The sequence below is a fragment of the Hemiscyllium ocellatum genome, chromosome 8, assembly GCF_020745735.1.
Source record: "Hemiscyllium ocellatum isolate sHemOce1 chromosome 8, sHemOce1.pat.X.cur, whole genome shotgun sequence".
Taxonomy (NCBI): Eukaryota; Metazoa; Chordata; class Chondrichthyes; order Orectolobiformes; family Hemiscylliidae; genus Hemiscyllium; species Hemiscyllium ocellatum.
Genome location: NC_083408.1, coordinates 80,204,426 through 80,226,029, shown reverse-complemented (window position 1 = coordinate 80,226,029; position 21,604 = coordinate 80,204,426). Strand labels below are relative to the sequence as shown.

General features: G+C 40.4%; 1 protein-coding gene across 1 annotated transcript; it reads right to left on the bottom strand.

Annotated features, from left to right (window-relative positions):
- Positions 1-5,879: 5,879 nt before the first annotated feature.
- Positions 5,880-6,989, bottom strand: dio3a (iodothyronine deiodinase 3a). Its single transcript, XM_060828501.1, has one exon. It carries the CDS (start codon positions 6,940-6,942, stop codon positions 6,163-6,165), a length of 780 nt encoding a protein of 259 aa, XP_060684484.1. The 5' UTR covers positions 6,943-6,989; the 3' UTR covers positions 5,880-6,162.
- Positions 6,990-21,604: the final 14,615 nt, after the last annotated feature.

Here is a 21,604-nt window from a genome sequence, read left to right as displayed (position 1 = left end):
GATTTGGTTATTTCTTCACCATGGTGGAATATTGTGGCTTTGCTTGTCAGGTTGTGGGTAAGACCATTTTTCTTAGTTTCATTCTGGTCTAAAGCTGAGCAGTTCAGTAGATCTGGTTGGCATGCAGTCTATCACATGCCAAAGAACATTCTGTATAACATCGAAGCTGTATGGCTAATCACTTGGTCAATCAATAAATTATAAAATGCATCTCAGAAATCTCTCATGCCATAACATGAGAAGAATTATTACAAGTGCAGCAAAACATTCTCTTTTATTCAAAATATCCACACAGAACACAAATCTCTCTCTGCCCTCTGAATCCTCTGTTGTACCATTGCAATGGATTCAAGTATATTCTGTTGTACATCTACCTCCCCCACCCCATGACCCCACCTTTTGTCTTCCTAAACATTTTAAGAAATTATATTTTTTAACATATCGGAATTCTTTTAGAATTAAAAGACATGGTATGACATCATCTAGTAGAAAGCTGTTTGTCTTTTCCCTCTTGAAAAACACATACAGAGTCCTTAAAAATGTCAGTGTCTCCTGGTTCAAGCTTCCATATTGACATTCATAGATTGATAGGATAGTGTCTTACATCCTTTTGTCAGTACAATTGTTTAATGAATGATAACAAATAGCTCCCATCATGAGGGAATTTAAAGGTGACCCCAAGCTAAGACACTGAACAACGAGTGGGGCATCACTCTGAAATACCTGCTTTCCAGTTGTTGGAACAAATGATTGACATAATATAAACAACTATCCCCTAGAAATAAAATATATTAAAAGGTGGCCAGGGTCAGGGGCAATTCATGTCAGATAGTTAATTACTTGATCTTCAATGGATGAAGACCAGGGAAAGAGTTTCTTAATACTTTAGCTGCTGAGTGGAAGGCTGTACACACACTCTGAGTCATCCATTGCTTTGTGCTGTGCAATCAGTAAACTGCTATCACCTACCATGAGTCGAATACTTTTCTGATCTGTTTGGTTAATGCATCATATCTAAACTATTGTTTCTTCTTAAACTTAAAACCTTAAAATCAAACAAGTTCTCAACTCTGATGAAGAGTTATCTTGACTTGAAACGTTAGCTTACTTTTCTTCTACGGATGCTGCCTGTCCTGCTGTGACTTCTAGCATTTTTTGTTTCTAGTACAGATTCCAGCATCTACAGTAATTTGCTCCTAAGTTCTCAGCCACTGTCTTGAGTATTTTGTGACTCATGATCCTTAAATCTTGCAACATATTCCTTAATATCACTCCACATCTAAGCACCCATCGCTCTGTGTTGTTACGGACCAGGTCAGACCCCCTCAAAACATTTCAAGAAGGTAGGCCAGACCCTAACTTTTCTAGTTGTTTCAAGCAGGTGTAGAGTGGATATTCCAGGAGTGATACAGCTGGTGAAAAGCACAGCAGGTCAGGCAGCATCCAAGGAGCAGGAGAATCGATGTTTCAGGCATAAGCCCTTCTTCAGGAATGAGGAAGGTGTGCCAAGCAGGCTAAGATAAAAGGTAGGGAGGAGGGACTTGGGGGAGGGGCGTTGGGAATGCAATAGGTGGAAGGAGGTCAAGGTAAGGGTAAGAGGCTGCGGGAGGTGGGGGGAGGGGGGTGGCGGAGAGGTCGGGCAGAAGATAGCAGGTCAAGAAGGCTGTGCTGAGTCCGAGGGTTGGGACTGAGATAAGGTAGGGGGAGGGGAAATGAGGAAGCTGGAGAAATCTGCATTCATCCCTTGTGTTTGGAGGGTTCCTAGGCGGAATATGAGGCGCTCTTCCTCCAGGCGTCATGTTCCAATGGTCTGACCTGGAGGAGGTCAAGGACCTGCATGTCCTTGGTGGAGTGGGAGGGGGAATTAAAGTGTTCGGCCACGGGGTGGTTGGGTTGGTTGGTGCGAGTGTTGCAGAGGTGTTCTCTGAAACGTTCCACAAGTAGGGATAGATGATGTATTGCATTAAGAAAAGGGGGAATGTGAGGAGGTACCATCACACCGTGATGCTGCTGCTCCTTTAACAAGATTAGGTTGTCCTTGGTTTCTTTTCAGAGGGTTCGTAAATGCATAGATTCTGAGGTGTCTGGTTTGTGTGGGTTTTAGGGGCAATTTGAGTACAGCTGGCTCAACCACTCGATTTTAAGCAAAACAGTACTTATTTACACATGAACAAAAGAAACCCGACCTTAGAATAACGTAATGATTTAAACACCAGTTGACTCTATTGCAACTTAATGATGTTGTTTGAAATACTTGCAACATCCCCATAAATGCCCTGTTGGCAAAAATGTAAAAATAAACACAGGTTCTTACAGGAGAGATGTCAGAGAGAGAGAGAGAGGATTAGCATGGAGCTGTTTCTTTGAACCAGTAGCCTCAAAAAAACCAAACCAAACCAGAGAAAAGCTGAGCCGGGAGAACTGGCCACTCCCTTTTCATTGCACAAGTTTTTTTTAAACTTTGAAAACTTTTGCTTGAGGCAGTATCTGTTAGCTATAATCAAATTGCCCCTAAAACCCAGACAAACCAGACACCTCGGAATCTATGCATTTACGAGCCCTCTGAAAAGAAACCAAGGACAACCTAATCTTGTTAAAGGAGCAGCAGCGTCACGGTGTGATGGTACCTCCTCACATTCCCCCTTTTCTTAATGCAATACATCATCTATCCCTCAGGATGAGGCACATAGGGCACTGATGGCTTTAGTAATGGGTGAGAAGTGGCAGCAGGTTGAACAAAGTTTCCATTTTCATATCCCCTTTCTACGTATTCCTTTTATAATCTGACTGTCAACCTTCCTGCTCCACTAAGATGGAAGATTTAAATAAGTCTTGTAACAGTGCATCCTTGATGAGTGTGATCTCTTTTTTCAGGATCATTTCATGCAGGACACTTATTAGCTTGTACAAAATTAAATACTTTGTTTTATTGTATTATAATTAGCAGTCTCCTCTGTGTGAATAACTGAAAGTACTGAAGGTAAAGGTGGAAACTGATTGGTTGCTGCTGATCTTCCTCTGCACCATCAATTCCAACCTTCTAAGCAAACTGCCTCTTCCAAAACCACTAAATTTTTCATGGTAAACTTTATCCTATTGACTCTGTTTTTCTCCTCATAGATCTTTCTAAGCTGCTGAGTATTATTTTAGAATTTCTTGTTTTAGTTTGGGAAAATCAACAAATAAAAAATTCCTTTGAATCCATCCATTAAGATTAGTTCCGCCACAAAATGTTAAAAGTGGTCATTCTAGTGCAACAAGGAAGAATGAAGATGACAAATGTAAATTTCAGGGCAAGATTTTGACTCATTCATAATCTAACACATCCACTTGCACAGAATTACAGTTGGGCCCAAATTGTCAATTATCAATGCATTTTGCTCCATTCTCCTTACAATATCTTTTCAGGCAGTAATTGAAACAAATTAATATAAATGCCAATGTTGAGATTCTAGGAATTGTAGTTAATAATTGTTTGATGAGAGCAAGTAAATGGTGAACCCATCCACGTTTGGACATTTGCGTTTTCTGTTTCCCTACCCAAAAACCTGACAATGAAAAATGCGTAATTAAGCCACAGAAAGTCAGACTCCAGAAATTCCTGCAACAGCAGTAATATACATCGATTCCTATGGTAGGATATTTCTTCTTGGTACATTAGGTATCTGTTACATTAAGGAAACAGCAAATGAAAATCGACAAAAACATCAGGATTTTAAAATGGGTTAAAAATTTTTATGATAGATCCTTTCTTGGTTGAAATAATTGCTTTGGACTGTTTACCTAGATGTTAAGATTACCCCGGATTAATTTCTCCCCGGATTAAAATATATACTCGAATACGTTTTTTAATATTTGTCTGTGTATATATAGATCTATATTTCTGGTCTTTCGTGGATCCCGTTTTGTCCCATTATTCACATACATGCTTTTAGTTCTAGAATTCCTTCTTTCCACGCTGCCTTTCACGTCACATTCCAACCAGAAAGAACATTTCCAAGGCGAAAACCCACGATCCAGAGTTAGCCGCAACAAATTAAAGATAGTTTCCAACTTAAGGGAAAAAAAATAATTGCACCAAAGTGGGTGTCATGTCAAAAGTTTGGACAGAATATAAAAACAACAAAGGATGACTAGGAACATTCAACACACGAACGCCCATTGAGAAAATGAGATTTGAGCACACTACAGTGAACCTATGCGAATTGTTGGTCTTCCTATGTCGGTACATTCGGACTTCCTTTGTCAACGAAGGTGGCAAGACCTTTAAACAACATGAAAAATAAAACAGCAACCTATATAGACCATCAAGCTATTCGAAAACAGAATCGGAAAGAAACTTGCTAGACCTCCTCGCCTTCACTGAAGTGGCTAATTATGGTTCAACAGCTTTGGGGAATGTATGGTGAAGAACTTTCCAAAATGCGCTTGTGTAGAACACAATATCAGGGAATTGTGAGGAATTTAGCGTCAACCTTCCTGGATTTTTGTGATACTTGAGTCAGATGTCATCTTGTCCTCAATATGAAGGTAGTGCGGAGAGTCGTAAGCGTGAGTCCATGTCTTAAAATTTGGACAGCGACGTTTTAACATTAAACTTATTTATAGTTTATTCATTTTCTTTGCACTTATTCTAGGCTGCCATGGTGAACACTGACAGTTTTATATTATTCAACATTGTAAGTAAATGCTGTATAACATTAGAAGACGCGACAAACGTAATTATGAGAAAGTGAGGACTGCAGATGCTGGAGATCAGAGTCGAGAGTGTGTTGCTGGAAAAGCCCAGCAGGTCAGGCAGCCTGGGAGGAGCAGGAGAATCAATGTTTCGGGCAAGGGCCTTCATCAGGAATGAGGCATCTTCTATCTTGTCCTATTCCCTTTGCACTCTCACCATGAAACTTTTTGTTATTTAAGCTGTCTGACCATCTACCCATCTCTCGATGGGCCGAATAGCCTGCTTCCGCATTGTGGGGATACTATGATTATCTTAGAGCTTGCTTAAAGGATGACCAGAACTTGACAATAGAGTGCATGGAAAATGTCAATAGTAACAGAGGAACAATATCTTTATAGATAACAACTTGGTCCATGTGGTCGCCTGGGTTGTTTGTGACTGCTTAGTGTCCGCGCGGGGTATGTGTGTGTGTGTGTGTGGGGGGGGGGGGGGGTGTTAAGAGAGGAATTTTCCATTTAGTGGACCCCATTGAACCTAGATTGTACTATCCTTTGTCTCTTTTTGGGGACTACAAAGGTAGGAAGAGATGAACAAGATGCTGTTTGCTCCGACCGGCCAATTTCGTGTGTTCCGAAATGTTAGGTCATGTAAACCTTTCCAGGGAAGAAGGGATAGTAAAAAGATTCCGTAGGGGCAGAGGTAGAGCATCCAGAAGACCTGCTCCTGAAATAATGTTGACCCGTGTTAAACTGATCTTGACACTCGGTAGGACCTGGAAAAGCACAGCAGGTCAGGCAGCATCCTGATGGAGGGCTTATGCTCGAAACACCGACTCTCCTGCTCCTCCAATGCTGCCTGACCTTTACCAGCACCACACTCTCCACTCGGCATCTGCGGTCCTCAGTTTCTCCTAGTTGGTAGGACCTGTTCCTTTCCCGCTTATCCACATCCGAAACCAAATAGAACCAAACCCTAAATTACTGAGTAATGAAACACAATCCCCGCTTTTTTTTGAACATTTATTACAAAATGTATTAAAAATGGTTGATTTCAAAAGAATGCAGATATGCGGTTATCTACAAAGCCCGCGATTTCGAAACACTTGTTTTCATCAAACCCAATACAATACTGATCTGACACAAAATCCACCGTATCCCGGACACTTGTCACATCAGGCGCGGTTTCCTGGCAGAAAGCCATTTCGAAACCGGCTTTCACAAAGAAGTGTCAAGAACATGTGCGAATTCTCACTATACTGTAAATTCTCTTTTCAAGCCAGGTAAATCACACACACACACAAAATACATAGTATTTCGCAGAGTATTTACAAATATACATCAAGGTCATATTAACCGTACATTACACGTTAGCACTTGTTTCACCAGTTCATTAACCAGTCATAAACATTGCGGTAAATAGTAGGGAGGAAGAATTGTTTTCAAAATATATTAAACCTTTCTACGAGTTCAGTGCATTTAGTTCATTCACACTTCAACCAGGACAGTGTCGGGATTGTGGCTCTGGTTTGTATACTGCTCAAGCCACACTCGGAGTTCGGAGATCTTGTATCCTTCTGGCCCCCTCCCTCCTTGGTAGACGACTTTCTGGTTCTGCACGACATACAGCCGTTCAAAGTAAGCGCCGTAGGAAGCGTTGGAAGAGTTGTCCATGGTGTCGGCCACCACAAGGCAGCCAGGGTTCTCTCTGTCCATCAGACTGGCAGCCTTCAGGCGGTCTTGCAGGGAGCGGTGCTTTGGGATGTCATACGGGGCATCGGTGCTGATCCAGCCGTCGGAAGGGTGGGCTTCCTCAATGTAGACCAGGAGGAAGTCTGCAGTGTCAGCATACTGGGCGGCGAGCCTCTGGAAGGATTTGAGGCGCGCCATGAAAGGGGGTCAGGTGCAGCTGCCAAAGTTGAGAATGAGTGGTCTGCCGCCGCAGCTATAGTCCAGCAGCCGGACCGTGCTCTCGTCCCGGAGCTGCACCACCTCAGGGTTGGGGGCCGGCGAGCCCACCTGGGCGGATTTGAAAAAGTCCAGTTTCTGGCCGTACCAGATCGCTCTGAGGGAGTCCAGGGTGAACATTCGGTTTGTGTCCGAGACACACAGGGGAGGATCATCGGCATTCCCTTCGCTCTGTTGCCTACTCTTAGACAACAGCCGCTTTCGGATGCACAGGATATCGAGGAGCCACAGCATGAAGGCGGTGATGAGAAAGCGGGGTAACAGGATGAACACAGCCACCAGCTCTTTCAGGAGCTTCATGGTTGGTTTGTAATTTAAGAGCCTCCGCCCTCCCCTTCCCAGGTAGCAAGTGCCTCCCTGCTGCTGTGATCGAACCGCCACGGCTGGTCCCCTTTTAAAACTCCTGTGTTGAATGAAGACAGGTCCCGCCCCCTTGTAGACCCGCCCCGGGGATGATCCAGGCAACAATGGAATACCTCAGCACTGAGCCAGGCCAGATGGGAACAGGGCAGGACGGCCTGGCAACTTCATGTCTCCGAGGAAACAGCCTCTGGCCCCGGACCTGCTTTGGGGGGGGGGGGGGGGGATCCAGATAATCGAAATCCAGGACTATTTAATAACCGAAAAAGTACGACACGGGGCGCGAACGCGATAGTGCGCCCACGAGAAGGAGTTTAGCGTTGTGCAGGATAACTGCGACAGACCCAGTTAAAAGTCACACAACACCAGGTTATAGTCCAACAGGCTGCTTTGGAAGTACTAGCTTTCGGAGCGCTGCTCCTTCATCAGGTCGCTGACCCAACAGCGGACCAATGGCTAAATGAAAAAAAACAAGACACTGAGGAACACGCAACAAATGCTTACCTTGCCAGAGACATTCACATTCACGAAAGAGTCTTTAAAGAAGGAAGTATTAGCTAATACACTTTGAGAATGTTGTTTGGAATGGTCCAACAAAGGGGAATTATTTTCCTTAATTGCATTGCCTCGTTTTTCTTCTTACTGAAAAGTTCAATTTGTATTTCCTGCGACTGAATTAAAAAAAAGTGGATGGGTTTGGTTTGAAACAGAATACTCTAAAATGTCAAAATAATGAGATATATTGCTGTCAATGCAACAAGACACGAAGAATTAGTGGCTGACCTTTTAACAGTTAATATTTCAGAGGTGTTAAACACGACAGTTTCGTTGAGTGTTTAACCATTGAAGTTTAAGTGCACCAAACGATTGATTTTTCATTCGCTATGTCTTTCGGTTGTTAAGCTGATGGAAGCATTCGCACTGGCAACCAGCTGTAGTTTATTGGATAGCTGACTCGAAGTGTACGTTAAATGGTTTATACTCCAGCAAGGAGACAGTTTCCACTATTCCTTTAAGAGTTACTCATAATTCGAAATAAGAGCACTCTCATGTACAGATAATTGAACTTATTTTAAAAATTTAGGCAGAAAACTTCAAATTCGCACAATGGATTTAACTTTGGCATATCTGGACGCAGTGTTGACATGTAAATATTAAATATTGCTACCGAGTTCAGTCATCATTAGAGGGCGCTGTTGGCTGGTTGGTACTTCACATCCTGCAACAATTTGGACATTTCTTGTTGTTTCATGTAGTGCACTACACGCCGTGAGGTTTTGTTAGCTATAGCAGGAACATATAAATAAACGTCATTTATTTAATCCAAATCAGATCGACCCTAAAATGGACGTTTCCTAGTTTAAACTGTATCTTCTATTAAAGAGTTTCCAAACGAGAATAAATATCCTGTTAGGAGCACACATGCGACAACAAATAGTTTATTGTATAAGAAATAAGATACTTTTTGTAAAACACTACTGGTGACGTAGTGAGATCTGCTAAACATGTCTACAATCAACTGGGCGAATTCGGAGGCGGATACCCACCAATGAGATTCTAGTTGACATGCCTTCAGATGACAAAAATAGAAATTGCTACAAAAGCTGAGCAGGTCTGGCAGCGTCTGTGGAGACAAATCAGGGTTAACGGTTTGGGTCCAGTGACCCTTTCTCAGGACATTTCAACTAATTCCTTGAGTTGTTTCCTAATACGTCAGGGTAGCATGAAGAACCAAGGGGATATTATGCTGGATTTCTGTTTAATCTTTTTATTGTGTGTTACGAAGCAGTTAGTAAAACCTTACTGAGTGTTTTGATATTGATTATCCTTTTGGTTTCTCTGCTCAAAGGTGGAGTTGACCCACAGCACCACAAGCCCCACCATAGGTAGGGCGGAATCCAGCCCAGCCCAAAGCGGGCTCGAACTCCATGCTGTTTGTACCAACCATCTTCAGCTGTTTCATTCATGACCTTCCTTCCAACATCAGGTCAGAAGTGGGAATGCTTTCATAGCAGACCCAAAGATGACACCTATGTGGATGACAACGTTGTCATCACGAAACGTGACAATCTAGAAGAAACCCACAAACACATAAACAACATCCTCACTGGTATAAAGTTCACCAAAGAGGAAGAGAACAACAACTGACTCCCCATCTTGGATGTCAAGGTAGAACGAAAAGCCAATGCAGAGCCCCAGACCAGCGTTTACAGGAAAGCCACACACTGACCAGGAACAACCATCCGAACACCCACAAACGGAGCTGCATCAGGATATTATTTCAATAAGCCACAACACACTGCAGCACCCAGGAACTACACAAAGACAAGGAGAAACACCTACCCATTCAGGAAGAATGGGTACCCAATAAGCTCAGTCCAACGATACCCGCACAACAGACCTAAAACAGGAAGTCACAACATGCCCAGAGACTCTAGCCACCCTAACATACATCAAAAACATTTCAGAGATGATGACCAGACTACTCTGGCCCCTAGGCATAATTGTAGACCACAAATCTACCACCATACTGAAACACCTCCTGATGAATTTAAAGGAACCTTACCTACAGCCAGCTGAATGAATTTTATATACAGAATACCCTGCAACGATTGCAACAAACAGGCAGGCAGGTAGCCACCAGGATACATGAGTGCCAACTAGCTACCAAAACACATGACCAACTGTCACTGTATCTACACACACAGACAAAGAGGGACACCAGTTCAACTGGGACAATACATCCATCCTGGGACAGGCTAAACAATGACATGCACAGGAATTCCTAGAGGCCTGGCATTCAAACCAGACCAGCATTAACCATTAGATTTGGACTCCATTTACCAACCTCTCAGAAACAGAACTGGAAATGATATCACCTACCACAACAAACTAAGACACATAAATAGCAAGTGCGACAGGACACCAAAGCTTCGCCGGAGGTTCATTGATGATGTTACCTAGCATGGTGATAAAATGTTTGAGCACAAGCCCTCCAGTTCAACGAGCAAACCTACAGCCATTGCCAATTGTTGGAAAAACCAAGCTAATTCATTAATGTCTTTTAGGGAAGGAAACTGTCATCCTGACATATTCTGGCCGATACGTGAGTCCAGACCCACAAGAGTGGTTCAGAATGGTTGACCCTTAACTGTCCTCTAGACAATTAAGGATGAGCAATAAATGCTGGCCCAATCAGTGACACTTTCATCCCATCAATGAATAAAAAAAAGGAGGAAGGAGAAAAAGAAGAAAAAGACAGTGGGGATTTGGTGTTTTGTCCTTTTTGAAGATTGATGTCTTCCTTGATCGTTTCTCTCAGAGACAATACATGTTAAGTTGTTAGTTTAGAACTGAGGTGCCAACAATTCGCAGGAGTCAGTTCTTTCAGGGTAGTTGAGAAGAACTAACCTCCCACCCCCTTTTAGAAAAGTAGGAAGAGTTTGAATAGCTAAGGGAAATATTGAGGAAAACTAATTAGTTCATAACATTAATGGGGATGTGTGTATTTTCCTTTGTAATTTGGTGATGAGTTTTCCTTTTTATCAATAAGTATAAAAACTATGTGTCTATAGTCACATCTGGGCCAGACTAGGTAAGGATAGCAATTACCTTCCCTAAAGAACATTACTGAACCAGATGGGTTTTCCCTGATAATTGGCAATGGCTCCGTGGTCATCATTAAAGTTGTAAGTCCAGATTTATTTATTTTTAAATTGTTGCATTCAAATTCCACCATCTCCATGGCAAGATTTGAACCCAAGTCTCCAGGATACTACATGGATCCCTTGATTAATAGGTTAGTCAATAAAAGCACAAGGCCATCACTTCCTTTAGCTTAATGTGGAAGGTAGGAAATTTGATATACATACTAAAAGAATGAAACTAAAACTGGCAAATACCAGCAAAATATATGTATGATAGTTGGAGGGAATACTGATGAACAGATGGCAAACAGGCTATGCTAGACAATGGGATCCATGAAGAAAATATTAAAAGGTTTGGACTTCCTTCTGAATGCTAAAAATACTGAAGAAATGGATCCAGTGAGCTGAACGGCTTATTTCTGTTTCTACATTTTACAATCTTATATGAGATAAACAGATTCTTAAGTGGGTTATAGGGAAACGGCAGGAAAGTGGAGTTGATGATTATCAGATCAAGCATGATTTCATTGAAAGATGGATCAGACTCGATGGGCTGAATTACCTATTTCCGTTCCTTCATCCTTTGGTCTATTCTGGTAAAAATTCAGGGAAAGTTTGTGAAGCTGTGGTTAACCCCATATTATATTAACCTGAGTGAAATTGATGAGCAAAAATACAGTCAGCAGAGATGAGTTTCTTGAGAAATATTGCAGACTACCAAGAATACAAAGAATCAGAAAAGATGAATGTGATCATTTGGATCTATTTCAGAAATTGAAAGCGTAGAGTGTCTTTCATTGTTCTGTATATAGTGAGATGTGGCACATGAAGCTAAGGGAAAGCAAAGAAGTACAGGATAACAGTGTTAAGTGCAACTTGTCACAGAAAGGTCAATGTGTCAAGTCTAACTCAGAAAATTCATTCACCCACTCTCAATCTTCATCACTGTGCTAAGAAGAGAGAAATACTGGTTCACAAATCATTGAAAGTGGCATCACTGGTTTTGAGGATCATTGAAAGTACAAGCTAAGTACTGGAGTTAATTTTTAGAGGAATAGAACATAAAGGAAGAGGGAAATATTAAATTTATATGGAATCTCAGTTGGATGAAATGAGTAGTGAGGCAATGGCAAAATGCATACTTATTTATAAGGATGCTTCAGGAACTGAGAAAATTCAGCTATCACTGAAAGATTGAGTAGACTGCAGCTCTTTTTGCTTGGAAAAAAAGAAAGCTAAAAGGAGACTGTTAGAGGTCTTTAAAATATAAAATAAGGAGCATACCAACTTGCAGATCTATCACATAATTCAATTCAATTCACAGGAACATTATCAAAATGTGACTGAAGCACAAAAGAAGATGCTGGGACAGTTTAACAAGTGTGGCATTAAGAAGCCCTGGTAAAACCGGAGTCAACGGCAACCTTGGAGGAAGAAGTCACCAGGGTTTGGAGATGAGCCAAGAACAAAACAAGGTGGCTGTGATTGTTAGAGCTCTATCAGCTCATCCCAGGATATCACTGCATGATTTCCTCAGGTAGTAGTTTCCTAGGTTCAACCATTTTCAACAGCTTCATTAGTGACCTTCCCTCCATCACAAGGTGGCATGTTCAGCACCATTTACAAATCCTTCGATACTGAAGCAGTTTGTGTCCAAATGTAGCAAGACACAGACAACTTTCAGGTTTGGGCTGATAAGTGCAAGTAATATTCACAGCACACAAGTGCCAGGCAATGAACATCTCTACCAAAAGAGAGCCCAAACATCAAGCTTTGACATTCATTGGTATTATCATCACTGAATGCCCACCATCAACAACTTCAGATAGTCATTGATCAGATTCTGAATTTGACTGGCCTTACAAATACTGTTGCTACTAGAGCAGGTTAGAAGCTGGTAATACTGTAGCAAGAAACTCACATCCTGACTTCTAAAAATCAGTCCATCATCTACAAGGCACAGATGAGTATTGTGATAGAATACTGTGCACTTGCCTGTACGAGTGAAGTTCAAAGAGCAATCAAAAATCTGAATGCTATTCAGGGCAAAGCAGCCCGCTTAGTTAGCACCCTATCTAAAACATTCAACATTCACTCTCTCCAGCACCAACACCAACACCAACACCAACACTCAGAGACAGTATTGTGTATAAGGTACAATGTAAGAACACATCATGGCTCCTTATCAACACCTTTGAAACCCATGACCTCTACCACCTAGAATTTACATTCCCTTTAATACACTTGGTGCTGCACCGACCTCCAAGATCTGTGTGTGGCAGCAACGTCCAGAATTGGATGTCAATTTGTCCACAAGTTGACTGGTGTATGCGGACTTTCCAAGTGGCCACACAGCTGAGAAGGAACATTGCCGATAAGAACAATGGCAGTAGATACATGCGACACCAACCGCTCTAAGTTTTCTTCCAAGATACATACCATTTTAAATTGGAACAATATTGCCATTGCTTCACTGTCATTGGATCAAAATCCTGAAACATCATGCATAACAGCAGTGTAAAGTGTACCCACAGTGGTTCAAGAAAATTGCTAACTGATATCTTCTTAAGGGATGGGCAATGAATGATGGCCTAGCCAGGAATGCCCACATTCCCCAAGAGAATAAAAACAATGTAATCATTTTATTGAGTGTCTGAAAGGAGGAAAACTGAGGTAGAGAGGCAAAAATGTTTAGACATGGAATTCAAAATCTCATTGTCCAGGTCACCAATTGCAATATATGGTGAGCAAACAGCCAGATTTTGAAGAGTGCAGAGATATTGGAGCTTGTACTGAACTGGGCTAAGAGATATGAGAATATTCAACCACAGACAAACTTGAAAACATGGTGAGAATTTTAAAATCAAGATTTTGGTCAGTTAGGGAGCATTTGAGTATTGGGTAAATGGGACTTGGTTAAAATTAGGACAAGGGCAATTGGTTTTAAATGAGCTGAAGTTCATGTGGATGTTTAATGGGAGACTGGTCAAGAGGATGTTGAAATAGTCAAGTTGAGAGGGAACAGAGGCATTTGACATGGCAAATGTAGCAAAATTTTCATTTTTTGATGAGTCCAAAAAAAAAGAAATAAATGTAAGATTGTCGCTAATAAAACTTTTATGGGGATTTTCATTTTATTGAGAATGTGGAACTCATTGCTGCATGAAATAATTGAAATAGATATTATTAAACCATTTAAGGGAAGTCTTGATACATAAACGTAAATGTCATAGACGAGGCAGTTTGCGTACAAGGAGGTTTGATTGGCATATGATCAGTATGATAGACCAATTAAACCAATTGCCTTGTTTATGTGATTTAAATTTTATGTTAATCTATGAATCCTAAAATGCTTCAAAATTTGTGAATAGCCCTGAAAGCATTAGAACATAGAACATTACAGTGCAGTACAGGCCCTTCAGCCCTCGATATTGCGCCGACCTGTGGAACCAATATGAAGCACATCTATCCTGCACTATTCCATTTTCGTCCATATGTTTATCCAATGACCATTTAAGTGCCCTTAAAGTTGGTGAGTCTACTACTGTTGCAGGCAGTGCCCCTACTACTCTCTGAGTAAAGAAACTACCTCTGACATCTGTCCTATATCTATCACCCCATATTTTAATGCTATGTCCCCTCGTGCTAGCCATTGCCATCCAAGGAAAAAGGTTCTCACTGTCCACCCTATCTAACCCTCTGATTATCTTATATGTTTCAATTAACTCACCTCTCAACCTTTTTCGCTCCAAAAAAACCAGCCTAAGACCCTCAGCCTTTCCTCGTAAGACCTTCCTTCCATACCAGGCAACATCCTAATAAATCTCTTCTGAACCCTTTCCAAAGCTTCCACATACTTCCTATCATGCAGTGACCAGAATTTTTTGCAATACTCCAAATGTGGCTGCACCAGAGTTTTGTACAGCTACAGCATGCTCTCATGGTTCTGAAACTCAATCCCTCTACCAATAAAGGTAACACACTATATGCCTTCTTAACAACTCAATCAACCTGGCAGCAACTTTCAATGTACCTGTACATCTACACCATCAAGAATCTTACCATTAGCCCAGTATTCTGCATTCCTGTTATTCCTTCCAAAGTGAATCTTCTCACACTTTTCCCATTTGCCATCTGTCAGCCCAGTTCTAAGCTTATCTACATCTCTCTGTAATCCACAACATCCTTCAGCACTATCCACAATTCTTCCGACCCTAGTGTCATCTGCAAATTTACTAACCAATCCTTCTGTGCCCTCATCCAGGTCATTTATAAAAATGACGAACGGCAGTGGACCCAAAATAGATCCTTGTGGTACCCCACTAGTAACTGAACTCCAGGATGAACATTTCCCATCAACCACCACCCTCTGCCTTCTTTCAGCTAGCCAATTTCTGATCCAAACCATGAAATGACCCTCAATCCCATGCCTCTGTGTTTTGTGCAATAGCCTATCGTGGGGAACTTCATCAAACACTTTACTGGAATCCATATACACCACATCAACTGCTTTACCCTCATCCACCTGTTTGATCACCATCTCAAAGAACTCAGTAAGGTCTGTGAGGTACGACCTACACTTCACAACACTGTGTTGGCTATCCCTAATCAACTTATTCCTTTCTAGATGATTATAAATTCCATCTCTTATAACTCTTTCCAACACTTTACCCACAACCTAAGCAAAGCTCACAGGTCTATAATTTCCAGGGTTGTCTCTACTCCCCTTTTTGAACAAGCGATCAGCATTTGCTATCCTCCAGTCTTCTGGCACTATTCCTGTAGACAATGACAACAGAAAGATCAAAGCCAAAGGCTCTGCAATCTCCTCCCTGCCTTCCTAGTAAATCCTAGGATAAATCCCATCCCACCCAGGGGACTTATCTATTTTTACACTTTTGAGAATTGCTAACACCTCCTTCTTATGCACCTCAATCCCATCTAGTCTAATAGCCTGTATCTCAGTATTCTCCTCGACCATATTGTCTTTTTCTAGTGTGAATACTGATGAAAAGTATTCATTTAGCACTTCCCTTATCTCCTCTGACTCCACACACAAATTCCCAATTAGCTTACATTACGGTAACATGTCATCCAATAAAGACATGTCATTTGATTTTACTTTAAACACCCTGTCCTAAAATTACAAAGTTAACTTAAACTTTCATTTGAAAGTGGTAAATTATAACTATATGAACTTCCACCTGATGTGTACAAGAAAACTTGATTGATGTCAGTTTAACTGGAATAGTACTGTCCACTATCTACAAGGTGCAGAACTGTGTGATGGAATACTATCCAGTTGCTTGGATGAATGAAGCACTAATAGTACTCAAGAAGTTTGATATTATTCAGGTCAAAGCAACCCACTGGATTAGTACCATATCTAATATCTTCGATGTTCAATCCCTCCACCACTATGCTCAGTATTAATAGTGTGTATAAAATACAGTGCAACAACTAATCATAGCTCCTTAGACAATACCTTTGAAATCTAAGACCTCTACCACCTCAATAATGGATTATGTTTTTGTTTATCTTATTTTTATGGCTATATGACTTCACACAGACTTTAAAGGGGAGAGATGGTTGATCATATTCTTTGAGTTTTATTCTTGACATCACATTTAGCAGAAAGTACTACTAACCTAAACAAACTTATGAGTTTTTGAAGAATATTAGATGATAGATAATATATTTTGTTTAATAGGTTGGGAAATAGTGGAGACACAGGACAGATAAAGCTTATTATTGATATCATTAATGATGGACTATAAGAAATGTTTTTAAATTAATTACTGAGACTGGCAATCTTTTAGAAGCGTTCAAAATTATATTTGAATAGAAGTTTAGAGGAATGAAAAGATGAGGCTTTACTTCTGTAGCATATTGAATTAGACTTTGTGAAACTTCTGTGGAGTTGCTGATAAATTGTTTTTGTTTTATTGTCTGCTAGCAATATTAGGATTATGTTAACTGTATAATGGGCTTTCATTATGAACTGTTTGCGTTCTTCAGATTCATTTTGTGATTCCTAACCCAGGATATTATGGTGTTACCTACATATGCTTGCAGATATTAGTTAGCATTAGTTCTGACTTTAACAATAAATAAGTAATTGCATTGTGTTTTTTAAAACCTTTTATTTCTTTCCTACTTTTGCCCTACTAACATTTTCTTTTTATGTATTATTAGAATTAATACTGTTAATTCTGTATGCTTTCCTCATGAATCATTAGCATGAATAGTGGAATTCAACTGGTCTATTGTTAAATACTTTTTGAAGTGATGCCAGATGAAGGTCATTAACAGCATGATGTTAACTACATTCATTTTCTTATTTGAGAAGCAAGACACAGGTCCAGCCAGTGCACTGAGCCATCTGATTTCTCTCCTTCATGGGCAATGTAAGATCCTTGATAAAGCTTTAATTAACAGACTGTGGAATAAGGTACTCCAGCTTATACATTCGGGTCAGCTGAGTTTACCACTTTAATACATTATCCTTGGACCTGACAGGAGGATTATAAAAATGAAATGAAGTCTTGTTGTTCCAGAAGCTAGTTCATCTCATGGCGTGAAACTGATGTGGAATGGATACGTTTTCTGATCATTGCAACATACTCACTGAAAATGAAATCATAGTTCCAAGAGCTAATAAAAATGTATTTCCAGAGATGGAATAGATTGTTATTTATGGTGAGGAGATGACAAAATTTACAGATCAGTAAAGGATGGGTTTGTTGACATTTTCCTATTCCTAAAAATCTTGATGGTTGTTTTGTTGGATTTGAGCCTCTTTTATAAATTGCATCTCATTTTTGGTTCATTTATTATTGCCTCAGTTTCTCCTATCAAGTGGAAATGCATTGCTATTGATGTAAAATGCCAGAAAACAGGCTGAGGAATTGTTCAGTTATTGGACTACTGTAGTGGAGTATACTGCTGGATGAGTGATGATGTGGCAGCTGTAGAAGTGAGGATTTTATTACACACTTGCCACACCAGATAAGTGTAATAAAAATGGCTTTGTGTTTCATTGGCTTTAAAATGCAATTTTAAGTCAATGCTACAAAAACAGGTCTAAGTCATTGGATTGCAGTTTGGGTTGTTCAGTTTAAATGTGCAAAGTTAATTTAATCATATCAACTAAAATTAAAATTAAAATGTTAACATTGGTATATGACTATTATATCTATATAATTGTTTTAAAGTTTCTGTGATACTGTACTTGAAAAACATTTTCTGGAAATAATGTTGACTTTAATTAATATTTTAGAATTAAATTTGTGCATGAATCTTTTAAATTGATTTTTGTCTCCATAATTAGGCTAAAAATTTGTATTTGTTATTTGAAGCATTGTCATGACAATTGGTCTACATAGAACATAGAACATTACAGTGCAGTACAGGCCCTTCGGCCCTCGATGTTGCGCCGTCCTGACGTACTAATCTGAAGCCCATCCCACCTACACTATTCCATGTACGTCCATATGCCTGTCCAATGATGACTTAAATGCACATAAACTTAGCAAATCTACTACCATAAAGCATTCCATACCCTTACTACTCTCTGAGTAAAGAAACTACCTCTGACATCTGTCTTACACCTATCTCCCCTCACTTTAAAGTTGTGTCCCCTCATGTTTGCTGTCCCCATACTTGGAAAACGGCTCTCACTGTCCACCTTATCTAACCCTCTGATTATCTTGTAAGTCTCCATTAAGTCACCTCTCAACCTTCTTCTCTCTAACGAGAACAGCCTCAAGGCCCTCAGCCTTTCCTCGTAAGACATTCCTTCCATACCAGGCAACATCCTAGTAAATCTCCTCTGCATCCTTTCCAAAGCTTCCACATCCTCCTTATAATGCGGTGACCAGAACTGTACACAATACTCCAAGTGTGGCCGTACCAGAGCTTTGTACAGCTGTACCATAACCACCTGGTTCCGGAACTCAATCCCTCTATTAATAAAGGCCAAAACACTGGATGCCTTCTTAACAACTTTCAGGGATCTGTGTACATGGACAGTGAGATCTCTCTGCTCATCTGCACTCCCAAGAATCTTACCATTAGCCCAGTACTTTACATTCCGATTACTCTATCCAGAGTGTATCACCTAACACTTGTCCACATTAAATCCATTTGTCACCTCTCAGCCCGGCTCTGCGTCCTTTCTATGTCTCTCTGCAACTTACTACATCCTTTGTCACTATCCACAACTCCACCGACCTTACTGTTGTCCACAAATTTACTAACCCCCCTCCCCCAGCCCTCATGCAGGTCATTTATAAAAATGACGAACAGCAGTGGACCCAACACCAACCCTTGCGGTATGCTGCTAGTAACTGGACACCAAGATGAACATGTTCCATCAACCACAACCCTCTGTTTTCTTTCAGCAAGCCAATTACTGATCCAAACTGCTATGTCTCCCACAATCCCATTCCTCCACATTTTGTACAATAGCCTACTGTGGGAAACCTTATCGAATACCTTGCTGAAATTCATATACATCACATCAACTGGTTTACTCTCATCTACCTGTTTGGTCACTTTGTCAAAAAACTCAATAAGATTCATTACGCATGACCTACCCGTCACAAAACTGTGCTGACTGTCCCTGATCAGATTATTCTTTTCTAGATCGTTATAAATTCTATCTCTTATAATCTTTTCCAACACTTGACCAACAACTGAAGTGAGAGTCACTGGTCTGTAATTACCAGGGTTGTCTCTACTACCCTTTTTGAACAAGGGAACCACATTTGCTATCCTCCAGTCCTCAGGCTTCCTGCAGACAATGATGATTTGAAGATCAATGCCAAAGGCACAGCAATCTCTTCCCTTGCTTCCCAGAGGATCCTAGGATAGATCCCATCCAGCCCAGGGGACTTGTCTATTTTCACACTCTGCAGTATTTCTATTACCTCTTCCTTGTGAACCTCAATCTCTTCTAGCCTAGATGCAAGTATCTCTGTATCTTCCTCGTCAACATTATCATTTTCTAGAGTGAACACTGTCGAAAAATATTTATTTAGTGCTTCCCCTATCTCCTCTGACAGCACTCACAACTTCCCACTATTATCCTTGATTGGCTCTAATTTAATTCTCGTCATTCTTTTATTCCTGACATACCTAAGGAAAGCCTTAGGGTTAATCCTGATCCTATCCGCCAACAACTTCTCATGTCTCCTCATGGCTCTTCTGAGCTGTATTTTTAGATCTTTCCTGACTTCCTTGTAACCCTCAAGCACCCTAACTGAGTTTTCACATTGTCCTAACATAAGCCTTCTTCTTCTTCTTGACCAGGGATTCCACTTCCTTAGTAAACCATGGCTCACGTGTTCTATATCTTCCTTCCTGCCTGACAGGTATATACTTATCTAGGACACACAGGAGCTTTTCCTTGAATAAGCTCCACATTTTTAATGTGCGCATCCCCTGCAGTTTCCTTCCCCATTCTACATTTCCTAAAGTTTTCCTAATTGCATCGTAATTTCCCTTCCCCCAGCTGTAACTCTTGCTCTGTGGAGTACATCTATCCCTTTCCATCACTAAAGTAAGCCTGACAGAATTGTGATTGCCGTCTCCAAAGTGCTCACCTACTTCCAATTCCAACACTTGGCCTGTTACCAGGCTCGTTACCCAGTACTAAATCTAAAGTGGCTTTGCCCCTTGTAGGCCTGTCAACATACTGTGTCAGCAAGTCCTCCTGCACACACTGGACAAAAACTGACCCATCTATAGTACTCATACTGTAGTGATCCCAGTCAATATTTGGATAATTGAAGTCTCCCATGAAAACTATCCTGCCTCTCTCACTCCTATTGAGAATCATCTTTGCTATCCTTTCCTCTACATCTCTGGGACTATTCAGAGGCCAATAGAAAACTCCCAGCATGGTGACTTCTCCTTTCCTGTTTCTAACCTCAGCCCATACTACCTCAGTTAACGAGTCCCCAAACATCCTTTCTACAACTGTAACATTGTCCCTGATCAACAATGTCACACCTCCTCCTCTTTTACCATCTTCTCTGTTCTTACTGAAACATCTGAATCTCTTTGAAAAGTTAGTAGAGGTTTAATTTTTTAAATGTATTTTTCATCTTGTGAGAACAGATTTTATGTATTTGATTTCTCAGTTTCTGTGAAGTATTTGACAGTTTAATTTCCACAGTCTCTGGACCACTTTGCCCTGGTTAGCAGAATAATGAACGAACCCTTGTTCCAATTTCAGTAGTTAAAAATAGGAATTAACTGTTTCTCAGGATGTTTAGCTAAACGATTAAAATGCTCGGTTTCATTTATGTGTATTGGAAATTAGTTCAAAAGATATGCATACTTCATTATGTTATAATAAAAGTCTTGCAATAGCAGACAGCTCCTGTTCAAGCTTTCCTTCCTGTTCTTCTGATTTGGCTTCCTTTATTTCCCACATTTCCACTTCAAATAACAGACTCATTACTGAATAGAATTAAAATGCACTGCCAGTAGTTAATAATTTTCAAACAGAATAGAATATTAGCCTTTCACTTCTAAAGTACTTCCTTTCCTTTACTGGATTTGTACTTGAGGCATTTTCATGAATTAATTGTCTCCTTAATTGACACAAATTATAAATTAGGGAGATTAAAATGCTTTGAAGCTGCCCGTTAAATTACAAATATTACAAAATATGGATATAAATTGAAACAAGTCATAATTAAGATTGTGCACAGCATTAAGTATTATATATAAAATAATAGTAACTTTGTGAATAATCCTCCAGTTTCCTCAAGATTATATAATAACTCACAATCCTAAATTCTGTAAAGTATACTCCTATACCAACCTTCGATTAAAATTGTAGCTACTTTCAGGATTATGTTGGCCTCCAAATTCCTGGGCTCTAGTTAGTCATAGGCAAGAATATAGGATTAACAGTAAGCCAGTCAGCTCCTCGAATCTATACT